Here is a 20,132-nt window from a genome sequence, read left to right on the forward strand (position 1 = left end):
CACTGGACTCTATAAAGCAATTGATATTCCTGCTTTGTCAGGTAATTTGCAGAATAGTATATGTTCCGTCGGAGCTAGGCATGGTACCGCACCATTTTTAAGCCCCTGCAAATTCCATATGAATGATTTCCTAACCTGCGAAACTGTTGAAATTACCGAACCAGTAATCGATTATTCTACTCGACAAACGCCCAACGCAAGGAAGATGATCTCAAGCGCAACCCAAAAGTTTTTGGTGTTTTTTGAACGAAAAACGCAAAACTGGCCTCCTTTGTGCCGAAATTGCTTATTGTCATGAAGACATTTGCATCCTGTTTGCAAACCACTTCTCCAGAGTATTCGAAACTGTCACAGATCACAGATCATATGGTGAGCCTGACATTGAGAACTGTAACCAGAGATATATTGGAGATTGCTTAATGCTATTCAGAATCTGAAATCTTCCCCAGCTGCTGGACCAGATGGAATACCTTCAATTGTACTGAAGAGATGTGCCTTACTCCATTCTTGCTCCGTTGACAATTATTATAAATAAGTCACTATCACAGGCAAAGCTTACAGAACTGTGGAAAGAATTCATAATGTTTCCTATCCACAAATTATCGTGGTATTACCTCATTAAGCCTAGTATACAAATCGAAGCGAAACGAAAATTGAAGCACGCCAAAAAGTCATGAAATTTCGCTAGCGAAAAAGGTTGTGAAAAAATGTTTGTGGAACATTTTCCAGTTTCCTTTTTTCGCAGTTGTGAAACGAAATCGATCAGTTTACACCTCCGGTGAAGGAAAAATCTGACAGATACGCTCTTTCTCGAAACGTCAACTTTTCGCTTAGCTGCTGCTCTTTTCGCTAGCGCTGCGTGCACGAAAAAAAAAATAAACGTAAGCGAAAAAGATACGGTCCACAAAATTAGATGTCGCTGGATCGTATCTGTTCAAATTTGCCAATTGCTTTTTTCACGCAGGGGAAAAATTTAGTATTTTGTCTATACAGGCCTTCATGTGCTAGCTCCAAACTTTTGGAAATCTTAGTGGGCGGTGTGTTTTTTTATGCAGTAAAATCAATCCTTTCATTCATCAAGGCTATTGAGAATGGGGCTCAAATTGACACAGTCTACACAGACCTCAAAGCAGCTTTTGACACTGTAGCTCATCATCTACTGCTGGCTAAGATCAATCGACTAGGAGCTTGTTCACTTTTGACTGGTTGGCTGGAGTCTTATTTGATGAACAGACGACTGACTGTCAAGCTTGGATCATCGCAGTCCTACATCTTCTCTAACAAGGCATGTGTTTCCAACGGAAGTAATCTAGGACCATTATTGTTCTCACTAAATTTTCAACAATGTTTGTCTAAAGGATGACGAAAAGTAAATTGGTACGCCCAAAAAGATCTGTCATTCGTGAATCAATAAGTTTAAAAAGTCCATTAATGGTGGCTTTACAGTACTTTTATTAAAACTTCAAAGTTACAGCATTAGATAGTGACATTTCTCCAGTTCGAACGAAATCTTCAACCTTCCTCTTGATGAAGCGCATCAGCACCCGCATTTTTCTGGACTACCCCGCCGCTTTGTCGAAGTCGCTGGCGCTGCTTTGAAACTGCCGAGTATTTTTCGATTGGTCGAAATTCCGGGCAATTCGGAGGATTCATTAGCTTGGAGACAAAATCGATCTTGTTGGTAGCATACTACTCCAGAACCACCTTGGAGTAGTAGCAGCTGGCCAAATCAGGCCAAAAGATGACTTTGCCCCTATGCTTGCGGAAGAACGGCAACACACGCTTTTTCAGGCATTCTCGATGTAAACTTGGGATGTCATCGTCGAGGATTTGACGAATGGTTCCGTTTTCAGGCCACAACCATCGCTTGCCAAATCATGCCCTTGAACACGAACTTGAATCCTACCAGCACATCCTCACATCCAGTCGCGATGTAAAACTTTGGACCGGGAAGCTGCTTAAAATCGGGTTTGACGTATGTTTTGTCATCGATCAAAGTGCAGCCCTTGTGTTTAGTCAAAACACGGTCGTACAAGAGCCTTGCACGCTTTTTGGCCACGGAATTCAGCTTCATGTGCCGGTTTGGATGTTTACTGGCTTTGAACGACTTGTATCGTTCACTGGCAAGGATGTTACGCACCGTTTGAAAGTTGGCGTTGTACCTTCTGGCCACATCTTGGATCGAAAGACGATCCGTGGTCCCAGTGTTTTCGTAGATCCACTGATTTCTTTCCAAACTCAGGGTTTCCTTGTAGGTTTTGAGCACTCGACAAACTGTTGTTTTCGGCATATTCAGCACTTTAGCCAGGTCCGGATTTTTCCAGGTGTTTGTTCACATTATTTTTTCTTCTTTCGAGTTCCATTTGACGTTATTTCTGAACGCAATCGACTACTTTGATCAAACTTGCACCAGTTGTTCTCTATAGTTTTCGATTCCCAACACTAAAGGCGTGCTAGCGGCGTGCGAGGGGCGTGCCAATTTACTTTTAGTCAGTCTTTACTCATACCACCGGAGTGTAGACTATGCGGACGACCTGAAGATCTTTATTATCGTCAAATCCATTGAGGATTGCCTGGAACTAGAGACGTTAATTAAGCTGTTTGAGAGCTGGTGCTCTGTGAATCAACTGACAATCAGCGTACAAAAGTGTAGTGTCATCTTCTTCGCACGAAAGAAATCTCCAATCCACTGGATTTATGAGATTTGCGGTTCCACGATCGAGAGAGTATGCTTGGTGAAGGATCTTGGAGTTCTGCTAGACTCGCAGCTTTCATTCAGAGATCATTACTCGAACATGATTGCCAAAGGTAATAGGAATTTGAGCTTTGTAAAAAGAGCTGCCAACGGGTTTTCGATCTCTGTATTACGATCTAGTTCGTTCGGTTCTGGAAGCTGCTTCAATCGTATCGAGCTTGTATGCACGCACCTGGATCAACAGGATTGAAGCAATCCGATCCCGGTTTATTAAATTTGCGCTGAGATATCTTCCTTGGCGAAACCCTACCTGCTTGACGCCGTATAAAGATTGCTGTAGGTTGCTCGGAATGAAAACGCTTCAACAACGACGAGACTCCGCCAGAGCTTTGTTTGTTGCCAAGCTGCTACTTCGAGACGCGGATTCATCCCAAATTCTTGGACAGGTCAAAGGTGCCAAAAATGACCTAAGATCGAGAGAATTTTTAAAACTTTGTTTTAGGAGAACGAACTACGGGCATAATGAGCCGGTTCAAGCTATGTGTCGGGAATTCAACTTTATGAATCATATGTTCGATTTTTCCCATTCTGCTAGTGTTTTTAAAAGTTGTTTGAAAGTCTTCAACTTGTCTGCGTAAGATGTATTTTGTTTGTTGACTGTTTAGGATTAGTTAAGTTTATTCATGTAGACTTCTTGTTAGATGGATTAAAACATAATTCAATATAATAAACGTCTTGATCTCATTTCGAGCAGAAGCGCCGTTTCCATGCTACATTTTTTTGAAAAATTTCAAATGCGTCATTTTGAAAATTTAGCAAGATCCAAAATGGTCAAATTTTGCAAAAATGTCAATCATTGCCCCTAAGCCACAAACCTAAATTCCAATTTAAAAATAAATGTTTTCCAAATAACAATCAGGTAAAGCAAAACCGTGCTGGAGGCAGTTGGGTTCGAGTTCGGGTTGGTAAATTTATCGACTTCCCTGGGCATAGAGTATGATTGTACTAGCCACACAATCTGTACTATAGGGTGTCCCAGAAAGTATAAGCAAAAATCAAATCGTCAAAATGAGAGGCGTTTCCCTGGAAAAACGCAAACAGATCGTGCACAAATGGTGCACTATTTCCAACCTATCAGTAAGTAAGTTGGCGAAAATGGAGGAAGAAAGTAAGGTGGACCGAAAATCACACCAGAAGATCACCGAGCTTTCGTCAAAATGAAAAGTGCCTCTGTTCGAAAAAAAACTGAGAGCGTCCAACGTGTCAAGGCAAGAAACGGACTGAAAACGTTCAAGAAGCAGAAGAAGCCAAAACGGAGTCAGAAACAAGCCGCATCCATCAAACCGAGGGCTCGGAAGCTACACACTACGAAAAAGTCATGTATATTTACATGCCCTGAGACCGACACATGCAAGCGGCCCAAATGACATAAGAATCAGTTGAAAGAAACGACATAATCAATTCAAGCGTACTTTTCGTCGAGTTACGTATCCCAAGTAACAATTTAGGTTTTAGGAGGGTTCTGTAGACCATAATTTAGACTTGTAGAGTGCTTTAAAACCGCAATAAAACTTGCAATGTTACTTGGGATGTTTCGGTTTGGGAACACTTAATTTTACATGACATGTTTGTTCACGTTCCATAATTTACGTCAAAGATAGATTACATCTCGTGTAAAAATAGTTATTTTTAAGTGTGTATATGATAGCCTGCTGTTTGGACAATTTGCGTGTGTTATCATGGACGATCAAACATACGTCAAATCTGACTACAAGATGCTTCCAGGGCCATCCGTGACACAATCCGTGATGGTCAAGAAGTAGACGATGCCGATAAGTAAATATTTACCGAAAAATTTGGTAAGAAGGCTATGGTTTGGCAAGCGATATGTGAGTGTGGAAAGTCAATTGTGACGAAGGAGACGATAAACACTGAAATTTTTGTTCGGGAGTGTTTGAATCGGCGTCTGCGGCACATAATCCGTCAACATGATATCCCATTCCTTTTTTGGTCCGATTTGATTTCAATGCACTACTCGAAAGACACGGTAGCTTGGTACAAAGCAAACAATGTACAATACGTGTCAAAAGAGATGAATCCTCCCAATTATCCGGAGGCACGGTCAATCGAAACTTTTTGGGCACTTTCCAAGGGATACCTAAGGAAACACTTTAAGACAGTGAATTCAATCGAAGAATTTGAAAAAGACTGGTAAAAAGTTGCCAAAATGATCGCCAAAGAATCTGTGCTGAAGCTCATGGATAGTGTCAGATCAAAAGTTCAAAAGAGAACACTATAGAGAACATATATAAGAAATCAAAATTTTAGTTAATTATCATAACATTGTTTATTTTCAATAATAAACTGCGTTTATACTTTCTGGGACACCCTATAATGCAAAAATGGTATAGGTTTAGAATGCTCTCAATTAATAACTGTGGAAATACTCAAAGAACGCTTGGATGAGAGCTGGCTTTAAGTCCCAGTAGGAACGTCATAAAGCCAAAATAGAGGATATTCAAATTCTAGCAAAGCTTTTCTATTCTTGTGAGTACTTGAGATTTAAGCGATAGTAACGCGATGTATCACAGGAAGGTGTGCCATAGCAGTAAGCATTCACGTTGTTAACTTTCATTCTCCTAAATTGTAAAACATTCCAAGTAGCTTCCCCTGGGTAATCCTTTTGTGTGCATATGAGTGAAAGCAACGAATTTTTGGGAAAGTTTACTAGCGCACATATACGATAGCTACTATAGAGTTCACAGATGGTAAAAAAGCATGGAATGTCTTTATTGCCTCACCGGCATCTATTGTAATAGTACCCTCAAGGATGGATCAAAGGAAGGTGAAAAATATGGTATTTGTATGGAGAAAAGTGACCTTCGCATTCTGCTCTATAGGAACCTATTGATAGTAAAATCAAACGACTGAAATCAATTGACGATCGTAAAAGCAAGCTATTTCTGAGTGAATGGTGATACGTAAATTCAATAAGCACTTACACTTTACGTAAAGGCTCATTTGGAATTATGATACTTGCAATAATAACCGTATCCAAGTTACTTTAGATTAAAATGTTACGTGACTAATAGAATCCATCTGCCAAATCATGTGGTGATTTCAATCACGACCCCAAACTCAACAGAAAGTGCGGAACTTTTTCAGGACAAATAGATTGATTATTTGCTAAATATTGAAATACCATGGGCAGGGCACGTATTCCATTAGAAAAATTGGAAACACAGGAAATCAAAAATAAATTGAATACCTCCAATCATTTTTTACCCAGCACAGTTGACAGACTAACATCACAACAGGAAATGAAAAGAAAAACAATACAAAGCATGCCGCATTGTATGCATCTCCTATGATGAGTACTACAAACGTAACCATTGCTCCACACACCAGGACTCACAAAGAATGTCGAAATGAGCTCAAATTCCTAACGCATCTCATAAATCCTGTATTCACAATTCCTGTCACGAAGACCATCAACGTGCTGGTTGAGGAAGGGGTTCGATTACATACGAGAACCTCCTTGCAAGCTACCTTCAGAATGTGTCACATTTGTGTTCCGTGCCTAATAACAGACACGCACACATCCTTCATCATTGCGTTGCCGAACTGGTTTGAGAATAAGAGGTGCTAGGGTTTTCGACCGTATTTCCGTCCTACTAAGCACAACCCGCGCTTTGCCTCGAATATTTAAAAAATATTATGGTTCTACTAGATTCTACTATAGATGACACACCTAGTCTCACATTATTAAGATACTGTGTCTTGATTCCAAATTCGTCCTACGAGTTTCAATTCCGTGCAAACGCATAGAATCGCCATCGGATTTTCTCCATCCTACGTATGAAGGCAGAAAAATCGGATTCGCTCAGAGCGCTTCTTTCCGGTGAATTCCTTAATATTATTGATGTTTTCTGCTCAATTGAACGGAAATGGGCGAACACGACGAAGTAGCGCTCTACCATACTACCAACCGTGTTGCTGCACGGTTTCAATCGCAATTCTTGTATTCCCTTGTATGCTATATTGCCACCCCAGTTACATACGAGTGCAAGGGAAATTTAAGGAAAATCACGTTCCACTTCGCCGAACGTTAACAGGATGCATGCAAAGATTCGAAGAATTGATTACATAGAAATTGGATCCCAAAATAGCAGCATTCCATAATGAATCAATCAAATTTCATAACCAATTATTTTCTCTGTCTCTCTCTCCCGCCCAGGCTCTACTGCTACGCCCAGAAGCACGTCAAGTCGATACGAGCGGTGACACGGCCGGGTGAGATCAGCGAGAAACGCTACCGCAGCATACGGAGGCCCAAAGCGAGCAAGAGCAAGCTGAAACTTCGACAGCTGGCGCAGCAGGCGTCCTCCCCGTACCACGTGTCGGACCACAAGGCGGCCATTACCGTGGGCGTCATCATGGGCGTCTTTCTCGTCTGCTGGGTGCCGTTCTTCTGTGTAAATATTATTGCCGCGTTCTGCAAGACCTGCATCGGGCCGCAGACGTTCAAGGTGCTCTCCTGGCTGGGTTACTCCAACTCGGCCTTCAATCCGATCATCTACTCCATCTTCAACACGGAGTTCCGCGAGGCATTCAAGCGAATCCTGACGACGCGGAGCTCCTGGTGCTGCGGGCAGGAGATGGGTAACATCTACCCGCGGCACAGCGACCGGTACGTGACGGACTACGCGGCCAAGAATGTCGTCATGAACTCTGGTCGATCGTCGGCCGACCTCGAACAGGTATCCGCCATCTGACCTTACTAGAACAACATCAACAACACCGAGGTTTAGGATTGAGGGGCTGTACTCTTAGCGAGTCGGCTCGTGCCAGCTGCTCACCGCACACACTCACAAAATGCACTTTTTTTTTGTAGAGGGTTACTTTTGTATAACTATGTTGGGTCACGTTTGAGGGATTCTCCCTTAAGTTCGTGGGTTATCTGCGAGGGAAGTAATGGTTGATGATACATGATTGCACTGCTAGTAGTACTAACAAGTTGATATGGATGATTTGCCGAAATGTGTGACTCACTCAATGTTTATTTAAAACTCGATTTGCAATACCTTAGGAGTAGGTTAGAAACCACTAACAATTTTGTCGGCACTTATCATGGAAATAATCATTGAACTCAACAAAATATTCGATAAGTACCAACAATCGCATCGAATGGCTCAGCTAACACTATTTATATGTTTCACGATTTTCTGGAATATTTGAAATATCTTTCACAATTCATTTGAAATCACACATCGCTGGCCACCCTGATTAAGGTTTCTTGAGCATCATTATTATTTGCTGATTTTTTCTTTAGATCATTAATCTTATTTACAATTAAGAAAATATCTCTAAAAATTTACCAGACTTCCCTTAAGTTCACTAAACATCTCAGAAAATCAATCGGACATCCTGAGCCTGTCTGAAGCCTTGTGAAACTTTTTTAATTCAGCACATCTTCCCTGGAGTGTACTAAACTTCAATCATGCTCTATGAACTTCTCTGAGGTTCTCAGAGAAATTCTGAGATAATCAGGGAGCTAATCAAAAGACGAAGCAGCAAAGCCTAATACAGAACTTCTGAAAGGTATGACGAACTACAGATAGGCTCAGTGATCTTCGAAGATCATAAAAGTGCTTAAGTCAAGATCGACTAACTTCAGAGATGTTCGGATAGGTTCAGAGAGCTTCGGAAACGAGCTTCAAACGAGTACATACATCTTAAATGATGTTAAGAGAACTGATAAGGTCTTGGAAGCTCTGAGAGGTTGTAGGGATTTCAGAGTTTCTAAGGGTTCCAAATACGTTTATTGAACTACAGCAATGGTTTGAAAACTTTAGGAACCTTCGGCGAATTCCATCAAACATTGTGACATTATAAACTCAGAGCATTCTATGAATGATTTCATTTATGGAAAACTTCATTAAATGTTTCCTTGAAGTGATCGAAGTTCCTTCTGAGCGCCCATCCTTAGGAATATCTCGTTTGGCAAAATCATGTTTTCTCAGCAAATTGCTATGCCAAGTGTAGTGCAAATTGCTATGCCAAATGTAGATGTAGTGATGTAGAAGTGTGCATAAAAGCAGCACTGAATTAGGATATTATGAGGTGCCTGCCATCGGAATTCGATATAATATTTAAGGAAATTTCAAGGAGATATTCAGAGAAAATTTATTTTGAAATGAATTTCGGAAAGTTCTGAAGAAATCCAGAGAAGAGTTGCAAGTAGTGTATCCAATTCCCCGGGCTACCCGGAATTGGGAAACAGCTGATGATTCTTGCTGAAATTTCCCAGGAACCGCATACATTTAGTTTGTGGACAGAAACAAAGTAAGAAGTGTTTCAAATCATCAGAAAACAATGTCTTTTTTTAAACTTTTGGACAGTAACCTTAGTAAAAAGTGGTTCAAATCATATGGAGAACTTATTTTTATAAAAAAATTATTTTTTAAACAATAACCAAAGTAAGAAATGTGGAAAATCACTAGAAAAATGTGTATTTTTAAAGCTTTTGGACAGTAACCAAAGTATTATGCCGGTTGCTTGCTGTGCTCTTTTGGACGGTTTTAACTTTTACGGGTTCACACAAGCGAATACTTCTCCGAACCGAAATGGACGTTTGCAAGATCTTGTCCTGGCAAATGATTCCGCATTACCGGAAAATTCTGTTTCCTTGCCGGTCGAGCCACTGATTGATCTAGATGCCAATCATCCCGCTCCCGCCGCTCCCGATTATGTTGCATTAAACAATGCGCTTGCGGAAATTGATTGGCAATTTATCGAAACAGCCGGTAGCGTGAATGATGCTGTGAATTTTTCAGTGCTGCACTGGAAGATGCTACTCGTGCTAAAACGTCTACGTACTGCCGTCCTCCGAAAGTATTATGACTAAAAGTTAATTGGTACGCCCCTCTCGAGCCGCTAGCACGCCTCTAGTGTTGGGAAGCGAACATCTTTGACAGTGGTTTGTTTACACTTCTATAGAGAACAACTGGTGCAAGTTTGATCAAAGTAGTCGATCGCGTTCAGAGATAACGTCAAGTGGAAATCGAAAGAAGACAAAATATTGTGTACAAACACCTGGAAAATCCGGGGTGGTCTGGTTCCAATCAGGCTAAAGTGTTGAAGATTCCGAAAACAACAGTTTTTAGAGAGCTCAAAACCTACAAGGAAACCCTGAGTGTGGAAAGAAATCAGCGGCCTTACGCAAAACTGGAACCACTGGAACTGCAGTTCACGGTGCAGGTGTTAAATCCAACCCCGGTCTTTCGATCTGAGATGCGACCAGAAGGTACAACGCCAACTTTCAAACGGTGCGTAATATTCTTTTAAGGGAAGGATACAAGTCGTACAAAGCCAGTAAACATCGGAAACGGGACATGAAGCAGAATTCCGTGGCCAAAAAGCGTGCAAGGCTTTTGTACGACCGTGTTTTGACGAAACACAAGGGCTGCACTTCGATGACGAAACTAACGCCAAACTCGATTTTAAGCATGTTCTATGTCAAAAGTTTTACATCACGACTGGACCTGGGGATGTCCCGGGAAGATTCAAGTTCGTGTTTGCCGACAAATTCGCGAAGAAGGCCATGATTTGACAAGCGATTTGCAGTTGTGGCCTGATAACGGAACCACTCGTCACATCCTCGACGATGACATCCCAAGTTTACATCGAAGAATGCCTGAAAAAACTTGTATTGCCGTTCAAGCATATGGGCAAAGCCATCTTTTGGCTCGATTCGGCCAGTTGACACTACTCCAAGGTGATTCTGGAGCACGGCTGGCAAATTTCATTTTCAATGAAAGATCTCACGCGATATTTACAGAGATACTTCTGTCACTATCATTGGATGAGAAAGCGATGATAGAGATTTTCTTCAAAATCTCATCGAATTTTTTGTCATGACAGAACGTGACAGTGCTGTGATCATCGTGATTACTAGCTCATTTAATGCCATTAAAGTTACATGTACCGAGGAAATCTTAATAATGTATTCGCTCTACCGATTACATACGGTTGTTTGCTTAAATTCATCTGAATCAGTTAGAAATGATGATGTCAAAACCACATAAGAATTATTCTCATAAGAGCTTGATCATTGAAAAATGACAAGAAAGCTAATGATAGGTAGTTTCGTCTCGTGATAGTGAGAGGACCTGTTTTCTCATCGTCACATGACGGTCGTGATATTTACCTGCTCTGTTCTGGAGTAGTATGCTGCCAACAAGATCGATTTTTTCCCCAAGCTAATGAATCCTCCGAATTGCCCGGAATTTCAAACAATCGAAAACACTGGCCAGCAACTTCGACGAAGCGGCAGGGCAGTCAAGAACATCCAGCAAATGCGGGCAAAATGGAAGAAATGCGCTGATTCCGTGTCCGTTTCCACTGAGCGGGCGCTGATGGGTTCCATCAAGCGGAATGTTCGAGATTTAGTTTGAAAAGGAGAAATGTAACCATCAAATGCTGTAGCTTTGAAGTTTCAATAAAAGTACTAGGCTCAAGAAATTTGCACATAAAGGATCTCGGCGTTACCTTTGGATTGCAAATTCACTTTTTGGGCTTTATTTTCAAAATTGCCGACGAGCTCCGTGACTCGCTATGCCTCAGGTCACTTTACTTCTCGCTTGTACGATCCTTATTGGAGTCAAGTTTATTTGTTTGGTGCCCTTTCCATGCTAGCTGGATCACTAGAAGGATCGCTTGTCTCCTGCGAATCGAACCATTAGAGGTGAGACGGAAGGTCGCTCAAGCTATGTTCAACTATGTTCGCACAACACTAGCCAATTCAAGCAATCAGTCGGCAAATCAATAACTTCTTTTATATGATCGACTTCAATGTATCAGCTGAGGTGTTTCGTCATCGGTTACTTGGCCTTTTCCATACCGTTGACCGTAACTATTTAGTTTAAGTTTTATTTATTTAGACAAAAATTCTTCATCATTAGAATAATGTGTGTTTTTAAACTAAAAACTACAAGGGACAGCCAGGAGCTTGTGTTTTGTGTAAGAATAGGAGTTTGAGCGGGGTTCTCTCGCGCTTGACATAGATGGCCCATAGCGACTCATGAAGAGCTACTGATTCCAATCAATAGCGGTGCGGCTTCTTCCTCGTTCTATGGATGCTCATGTGGGCTGCAGCTTGCTGCTTGCAGACAGCCTTTCGTTGTGTACTGGAGAACAATGTTCAACGCCACACGCCGAAAACACTGCTGCTGATGATGATGATGTCGACGACCGGACACCACCACACACGGTGATTGGAACTGAATCCGATCAGCGGTTGAGGCCAGCCTTGATAGCTAGCTGCTTGCGGGGAGCCTTTCGGAGAATTACGGAGAACACCACCACCACGTTTGGTGAGACCGGATGGAATTCAACTTTGAAATCTGTGCTAGAGAAATCGCATTTCACAGGCAATCGGTGATAATTTTAATTATCATAGCAACAGTTGCACATACGTGCAATTTTCAATAGTGACATTTTAAAAATGATAAAGTCTTAAATTGTACAGATGCGTGGGAATATTTCTGATCGAAGCTGAGTTATTAACGTTCAAAATCTTTCATAATTTTGTTACATTTTCCATTATCGGTTTTCACAAAGTGTAGCGAGTTATCTCTGATTTTGGTGTGATTGTTTTGATCAAAATGAGCGCAAAATTTCATCTCTACCGAGGGGGCAGCAAAACCACAAAATTACCTTGAATACGGGGATATTCATTGGATGAAAGAGACCGTGAAAGAGGACACTAAAATAGAAAGATTTTCTTCCAACAGTTTCATCTTAGCATTCATCTTTGGTGTAGCCCCGTATAGAAATCACAGACGTAGTCCAACGTCAAAAAATACACAATAAATATTCTAATGACCAGATAAGATTCAATGAAGCCTTACTTTGATACAGAACATTTGACAGATGTTGAATTCATCGCAAATGAGTTTTCTCAAGTATATCGAAACACACGTTCCATTTAAATCATGCATTCTTATTTTATTTTACACCTTTCCCACTAAAGAAAAGACTACTTATTCTAAACATAATTCTGAAGTGTTAACAAACCTTATAAGTTTCATAAATTTGGTTTTACTAGCATTAATACAATCTTAATTAAGACTACAGCTCGTTTAACTAAGATTACATCATAATTCACTTTTGGACGCTTCTTTACACGTGCAGATCTTCTAAATCCGCAATTACCTTCTGCTGAATTCCATGATCATTCATTGCTTCTGAGTGCATTGGACTGAAGTTCATCTTTGTCAGGATGGGGTTACGTTTATTGTGGATCGAAACCATATAATGGATCATCGTCCTCGAGATCATCAATGCGTTTCTTCTTGCCTCTTGCTTCCTGTGTTTTTTTTTTCTGGGTTAGAAAAAGACACTTTCTTCTAATGATTTGAAACACTTCTTACTTTGATTACTGTCCACAAACTAAGTAAAGTAGCACCAGCTACTGGGAAATACCAGCAAGAATCATCAGCTGTTTCACAATTCCCGGGTAGACATAAAAGGTTGGGTAAAAACTACCAGCCACTAGATAGGTTTATTATAATGTATAACAAATAATTCATGAACTTTACAGGAAAGTTTATCCTACGTCTCTTGGAAGTTCCCTCTGACACAAGTTTATCCTACTTTCCCCAAGAGTTTCTCACAATTTTGTTCGGATTTTTTTCCAATTTTTTTCCTTAAATGAAATAAATTTGAAAAGTCTTTGAGAGTTCCCCTGGAAAGATTTTACAACTTCCTCCGAAATTTTTCATCCGTGTTCTGTCGGATTTTTTTTTAATCTGACCTCTTTTCGGAAGATTCCTCCGGCTTCGCCTAGAAGTTTCTAGTACCTCACCTCGAAAATAAAACCCTTCTGGCTTACGCTGGAAGATAGATCTGATATTCTTCTGAAGTTTGCTACAATTTAAACCAAGAGGATTCTTCCAGCTTCCGCCTTCTCCAGCAACTTGAACAGAAAGCTTCTCCGAGTTTCGACTTCATGTGAAAGCTTCTCCAGACCAATACCTATGAAAGTTAATCCAGGCATCCTCGAATGTTTCTTCGAACTAATACTGGAATACCCAATTTCCACGGAAGATCCGCACAAAAGCAAATAACCAAAAAGCAAAATATCCAGAGAATAGTGAGAGCAATTCTCCTGGAGAAATAATATCAGCAATAAAATCTCTAAGTAGATTAGATTGTATAGCATGAGGAAAAATGTAAAATCATGTGACACGATGTCAATCATATCATCACGTGTGATATAGGTGTAGCTCTCTTGCATGCAATTTGGGCTTTTATTGATGATGTTTTTGCCAAAATATTGCGCACATTTTGGTTTACCCGGTGGTTGTTCACTGTGTCCGTTAGTGCCGTTTTCAATTGAAAAATAGAGCCATGTTGTAAGCTACGGATTTAATGGTTTAGCCTGCTTTTAAGATGTTTATGCAGGTTTAATCTTTTATAGCTCTATTGGTTTAGGGTCACCAAAACCATTTGTTTCTCTTCTGTTTTTTCATATTGAATTTGTGTCAAAATTTCCATGATTTCAATGTGTGCTGAAGAGCTGTTAAAAAGAATCGGCTCCTCTTAGGACAATGAACGGGTCAGATCCGCTCAGCCAGATAAGTTGTTTTACCTACCACTAACAATGGCGTGAAGTAGGAAGGAACCCAACTAACAATTTTAGCTGCAGATAAGATTATACAGCCAAAAACTGGCTTATAAAGCAAATGTTTACCTGTATAAGCTAGTCTGCAGCTGAAATTGTTTGTTGGGATGTTAGAATTCTACCAAAAAAAGGAAACACAACCAAATCGTTAACTACTTCGTCCCTTGCAGATAACCCAATTTGATCTTTTTTTCAGAAATCTTAAATAATAGGTAAAGCACTCGTACTCCCCAAGACAAAAAAAAATTAAAAAGCAATCTTATAACTAAGCTAGTAAAATTTTGAGTGGAACGAACATTATAATGCACATATTAAGAATACAGAAGCCAGTTGGATCCACTCTATACAGTATAGGTTAAAATAGCTAGGGAAACTATTTTACAGAATGAGCACTCAGCTCTTTTCATGTTCTGTGTATTTGAACACCAAGAAAAATGTACGACTCTTCTCTATTTGTAAATAGTATCACCTACCGACCAACCAACCAACTGAAGTTATGCACCAAATTCTAGCTAAGAGTTGAATACTTTAATTTAGGTAATCAATTTACTTTACGTGTTGAGTTTGCCTAACCAAACTACATCGTTTACTTTTACTACGGTTAAACGATTTGTAAGTCAAGTATTTTTTTGTTTTTGGACAAATTAGAAGATACTGAGAAGCAATACATTCTACAGTTGACCAGATTTTACACAAAGTGTTAACTTTACCTGGATTAGGGTATCCCTCTCTTAGCGTGAATGAAAATCCCTCACCCTGCGAGAACGAGTAGCTGACAGATATATAATGTGAAATGGGGTTACAAAATGACAAATAGAAACAACCGGAAACTCCCCATCAGATGAAAAGTTTAATGTAATCGCTGTTGTTGATGTTGAACCGCGTGATCGACGCGGAAAGGAAAACCAAAAAAAAAACGATCAAACAATCAAATGAAATCTACCAATTCCGCTCATAGGTGATAGTGATAAGGAATCAAATTTCCCCCTCTTAATTCCTACGATTCCGTAGCGAAATGTGACACACTCCACATATCCTTAGCTAGTAGGGCCGTTTCTTTCCTTGATGAATGTGTGAAACCAAACGCTTAGTGTTAGAAGCAAACCAAACAAACATGACAATTCCAATTGTTAGGAACCATAGCAGAGGTATATATATAATAGTGAAAATGCAACTGATAATAGTTATCAGTTTAGAGTGCTACTACGTTTAGGTGTTAAGTTTTAAGTAACGATTGAAACCAAGCAAACCAAATCAACTATATTCAAAGATGTCGTTCTCAAGAAATTGTAAGAGATACACTATAGTAAATGCGAAAATAAGACTGATTATTGTTTATTTAAAATGCGTGACGGAAATCGTAGGGCGACAGCTCAAACTCGTATGGATGTATGCCGGTAAAAAAAACTGTTATGGCACAAATGTAAGAATCGTTTTTCGGTGGTATGTGTAGATGGTAAGCGAGAAAACCAAAAGCAAATAATTTATTTATAAAACCAAAGCAAAACCAAACACTCTTATCTTATGCTCACACACACACAATCCGTGAACAATCCTAATAATACAGATTTACTGTTACTATTTAATTACTCTATTTTCGCTGTTGGAAGGCAGCACTACGGTGAAGGAACAATCTCTCTGAAACAGAAAACAAAAAATACGGTACATGGAAGCAACCAGGAACGGATCAAAACAGTGACCATAGTCTAGTGAATCTCTATTTTGTACAGAACCTACCGAAAACCAAAGAATTAAGCGAAACGAGAGTAGACAGGTAATACTCTTAAACCATAGCAGAATTATAGTGAAACAACCTGAAACGCATCACATATAAACAACAGTAGAGGTCTATGATTGTTCTTCGTTGTGAATAGTTTAACTAAATGAAATGAAATGACAAACAAACAAACAAACTAAAAAAATAACAAGAACCTAAAATGCTGAAAATACAACTCGATTTGAAAAACTTGATTAGGCATTTCGTCGTTTTTTTTATTAGAGAATTCAACCCCTTTTCCTAAAATCAAGCTTCTAAAACGCGATGTATGAATTCACCTTTTTTTCACAGATGGGGTAAAAGCTTTCAGAAAAAAAATAACAAACCCTCCGAGTTGCTGTCCCATTTTCCAACCTGTCACCTGTCCATCATCCGGTTTGTTGGATTTTCTTCGAGCCTGCTATCACTTACAAACCTACGTCACATCCCACAGGGGATTTGAAATGTTCACCAAATTTGGTTCATCATCTAGTCTAGACAAATCGTGCGTTGGTTGTATGAAAAAAAATTCAGATTCGCTAACTGGCGAAACCTGTTCCAGATGCTTTTTGTCGTTTTGTTCGAAATTGTCGGAAAACGGATGTTTTGCATACGACACACATTGAAATGCGTCTAACAAAATCTCATGAAACCATTCACTAACGATGAAAAACGTCACCTCTAACTATATCCACAGCACAAATTACCCAGAAACTAATCCCATTTCCCAGCAGATTCAACCATCTTTCCACTCTCACAATATACCAACAATATATATAGGGGTGTAGTAAATGACACGTCACACAGCTCTAGAGCTGTCAGAACAATTAGTCTTGCCTGTCACTTTCGAAGACGAAACGCTGACCCAGATTATTCTGATCCGAATTCAGTGCTTATATTTTACATCTTCCCCGCCATGCATTGCACCAGCAGAACACGACCGGGATGGCCATTATTGCCCGGAGACAGTGATGAATAGAGGATATTTGGTTCAGTTGGCCAAGGGTAATCTGTTAGCGAGCAGAGTTCGTCCAAGCGCAAATAAGCTAACACTATCGTTAAGGACATGCATCGCAGACGTACGCCTATTAAGCGGTAAGCAACCGTTCCTAATGCAGGATTCGTCTTCTTCTTCTTAGCATTTCAAGCTTATTGCTTATCGCATATTAGCTTATTGTGGGCTCTCAACTTAGTGTCATCTTCATCTAGACTTCCACAGTTGAGAGCTCTCGATGCCTGTACCATTTTTGCATTAGTAGGGTTAACCACCCCATTTCCGGCCTATTAAGCATAACCCGCAATTAGTCTTTCTTAATCTAGTTCAGTTTAGCACCAAACGGAATGTTATTATTACTGATGGCTTCCAAATTTATTTAGCTTTCTGTACGTACCGTAAGATTTGAAAACGAGAAACCACTCGTTGAGATATTGTACACGGATTTTAAACTCGGCCTAACGCATTGAAACGCAATTGAAACGCCAATGAATTCACTTCGGCCTATCGGATGAAAATTGATTCGGTTGGAGCGCTTCTTTTGTTTTTGGGAATAATGGGTGCAAACCTTCATACCACGCGTTCTCATTGACTTCGTTCGGTAGCTTATTAATTAAAGTATCGTACCAAACGCATAATTGATCTGTTAACTCTGAAATCATAGATTTATTTGAAGTTTTCTGCTCGATAGACCCAAAATAGGTGATTAGGCCGAAGTAGTTCTCTACCCTATAATTGTGAGGCAACAATTATTTTCTATGCACAGGGAAGTCGAGACATTTTCCAACCCGATAAATTCCTAGACCGGACCGGGAATCGAACCCAACCACATCCAGCAAGGTCTTGCTTTGAAGCTGCACCTCTACCGACTGAGTTAAGGGAGGCTAATGCAGGGGTGGAAGATTCCATTTCCGCATTGGTCGATAATCTTTTGCAATACATTAAGCTAACTCACAAACTTGTACAATTACTTGTTACTTGTTTATATTTCCGTTATTCAAAACGCTTGCGATTAGCATTGGTGCTTATGAAATACCTGTGTTGAAATTATGCTAAGCAAAAATGCACAGCACAAATTGATTAAAATTGTATGTGTACATCCAACATGGAAATGCAAGATTCTATTACAGATTAGTGTGAAAAATATGTAAAATTCGCAACCAATTATCGGAGCCGATAATCTTTAAAACAATTCATATTTTTTACTGACACTATTCCGAACCGGTGTTCTGTATCTCTCGGATCGTTGAATACCAGTGGCTGCTGTTTCTGGGTATCGCGTGTTTTAACTTCACAGTTCTTCTCGGCTTCTGTGGTCACCACGTTCATTTCCACTACTTCTTTCTCAAAGCACTTCTAAAAACCTTTTCTTCTGTTTCCTTGTATTTGTTGCCCAGGTACATCTCTGCTGCTTCCAAGCCTTCCACTTGGGGCAGGAATACATCTGGTACCCCTTCATCTTGCATAAAAAACATTTGTTTTTTATGCCGTCGAATAAAATGTTCACCTTCCCATTGAGGAAATAAAGTGTTGGTATAATTTCCTTCTCCACGTCTATAAAGACACACTCCGTACACATGAGTACATGTCAAGGCTCAGCTTTTCAGGGAGCTTCTTCCTGCGACACACTTTACTATACCGTATTTCCCACCAGCGCTAATTTGTGGTCTGGTATCTCCAGTAGTAGATCGTACGCTCACACGTTTTAAGCCAGGTGGCATGCGCACCTCAACCGCTATTTTGCCATAAACAGTCGTCAAATTTACCCCAGACAAAGGAATTAATTTATTAATTTACAACAACAGGCTGAGTGTAGCCCCAATGATGTTTAAGTGAATAATATTAAAAAACATGGTACAGCTTACTAAAATACACAATACAATAAAATACATGGTCATTCAACGGTCTACTGCGTCAGAGGAAATACGGGAAAAGCGCCGGCGTAGCATCTCTCGTGTCAGGTTGAAATCGAACACTGAAGAAACTCGATTGAACACACGTTGAAGTCCGTCTATAGCACCGTTCGATGCTATAGTTAGTGCGATGGTGAGGCAATCTTAACATAGCGTTATTTCGCAGTGCTCGGGGTTGGACGTTCACGTTGATCTTCTCCAGGATTGTAGAGCAATCAATTCTACCCTGTAAACTATCCGCGATGAGCAGGGCCCGCGAAGTATCTCTCCGAGTACGTAGAAGCTCCAGATCAATCAGTTGACATCGACTTTCATAACTGGGAAGACGAAAAGGGTTTCTCCAAGACAGCTTCCTCAGAGCAAATCGAAGAAATCGACGCTGAACGGACTCAACTCTTCAGCACCATTGTTATGGCTTGGGTTCCATACTGCAGAGCAATATTCCAGCGTGGACCACACCAGGGAACAGTATAGCGATTTGAGACAATATATATCGGACAAATTCTTTGCAATCCTGAAAATGAATCCCAAAGATCTTGACGCCTTGTTGACAATAAACGAGATGTGTTGCTTATACGTTAACTGGGAATCCAGACTAACTCCCATGTCTTTTACGTGGTTGACACGGCTGATAATTGTTTCCTGAAGTACATAATTGAACATGATCGGTTCCTTCTTGCGAAAGAACGTGACCTCCATTCGGTTCAAGTTGCACCAGTTAGCAAACGCTTCGAGCTGGCATTGGAGGAAGTGACAGTAATCGATAGAACGGATCCGGATATAGATTTTAAGTTCATCTGCATACGATAGACGAGGGCCTTCGAGGACCAGATTCACGTCGTTAAAGTACAACAGGAAAATCAACGGGCCTAGGTGACTTCCTTGAGGTATCCCTGACGTGGCTGGGTAAGTAGCAGACTGACATTCACCAACGGTTACCATCAGCTGACGATCACTGAGATAAGAGCGAAACCATGGCAGGAGGTTGCCATTTACCCCGAGTCTATCTAACTTAGCAATCGCAATTGCATGGTTCAGTTTATCGAATGCAGCCGACAAGTCGGTGTAAATTACGTCTGTTTGAGCCC

At 40.3% G+C, this 20,132-nt stretch overlaps 1 protein-coding gene across 3 annotated transcripts in view; it reads left to right on the forward strand.

Annotated features, from left to right (window-relative positions):
• The window catches only part of Dop1R1 (Dopamine 1-like receptor 1), a 674,358-nt gene that overhangs the window by 645,276 nt on the left and 8,950 nt on the right, over positions 1 to 20,132 (forward strand). For all 3 annotated transcript variants that reach the window (XM_065239581.1, XM_065239580.1, XM_065239582.1), the window contains exon 6: positions 6,933 to 7,455. In XM_065239581.1, the coding sequence (XP_065095653.1) occupies positions 6,933 to 7,455 (523 nt within the window). The remainder of the gene's footprint in view (positions 1 to 6,932; positions 7,456 to 20,132) is intronic.

The sequence above is a fragment of the Ochlerotatus camptorhynchus genome, unplaced genomic scaffold (assembly GCF_037179485.1).
Source record: "Ochlerotatus camptorhynchus isolate MF236.1 unplaced genomic scaffold, CSIRO-AGI_Acam_v1.1 ptg000056l, whole genome shotgun sequence".
Lineage (NCBI taxonomy): Eukaryota > Metazoa > Arthropoda > Insecta > Diptera > Culicidae > Ochlerotatus > Ochlerotatus camptorhynchus.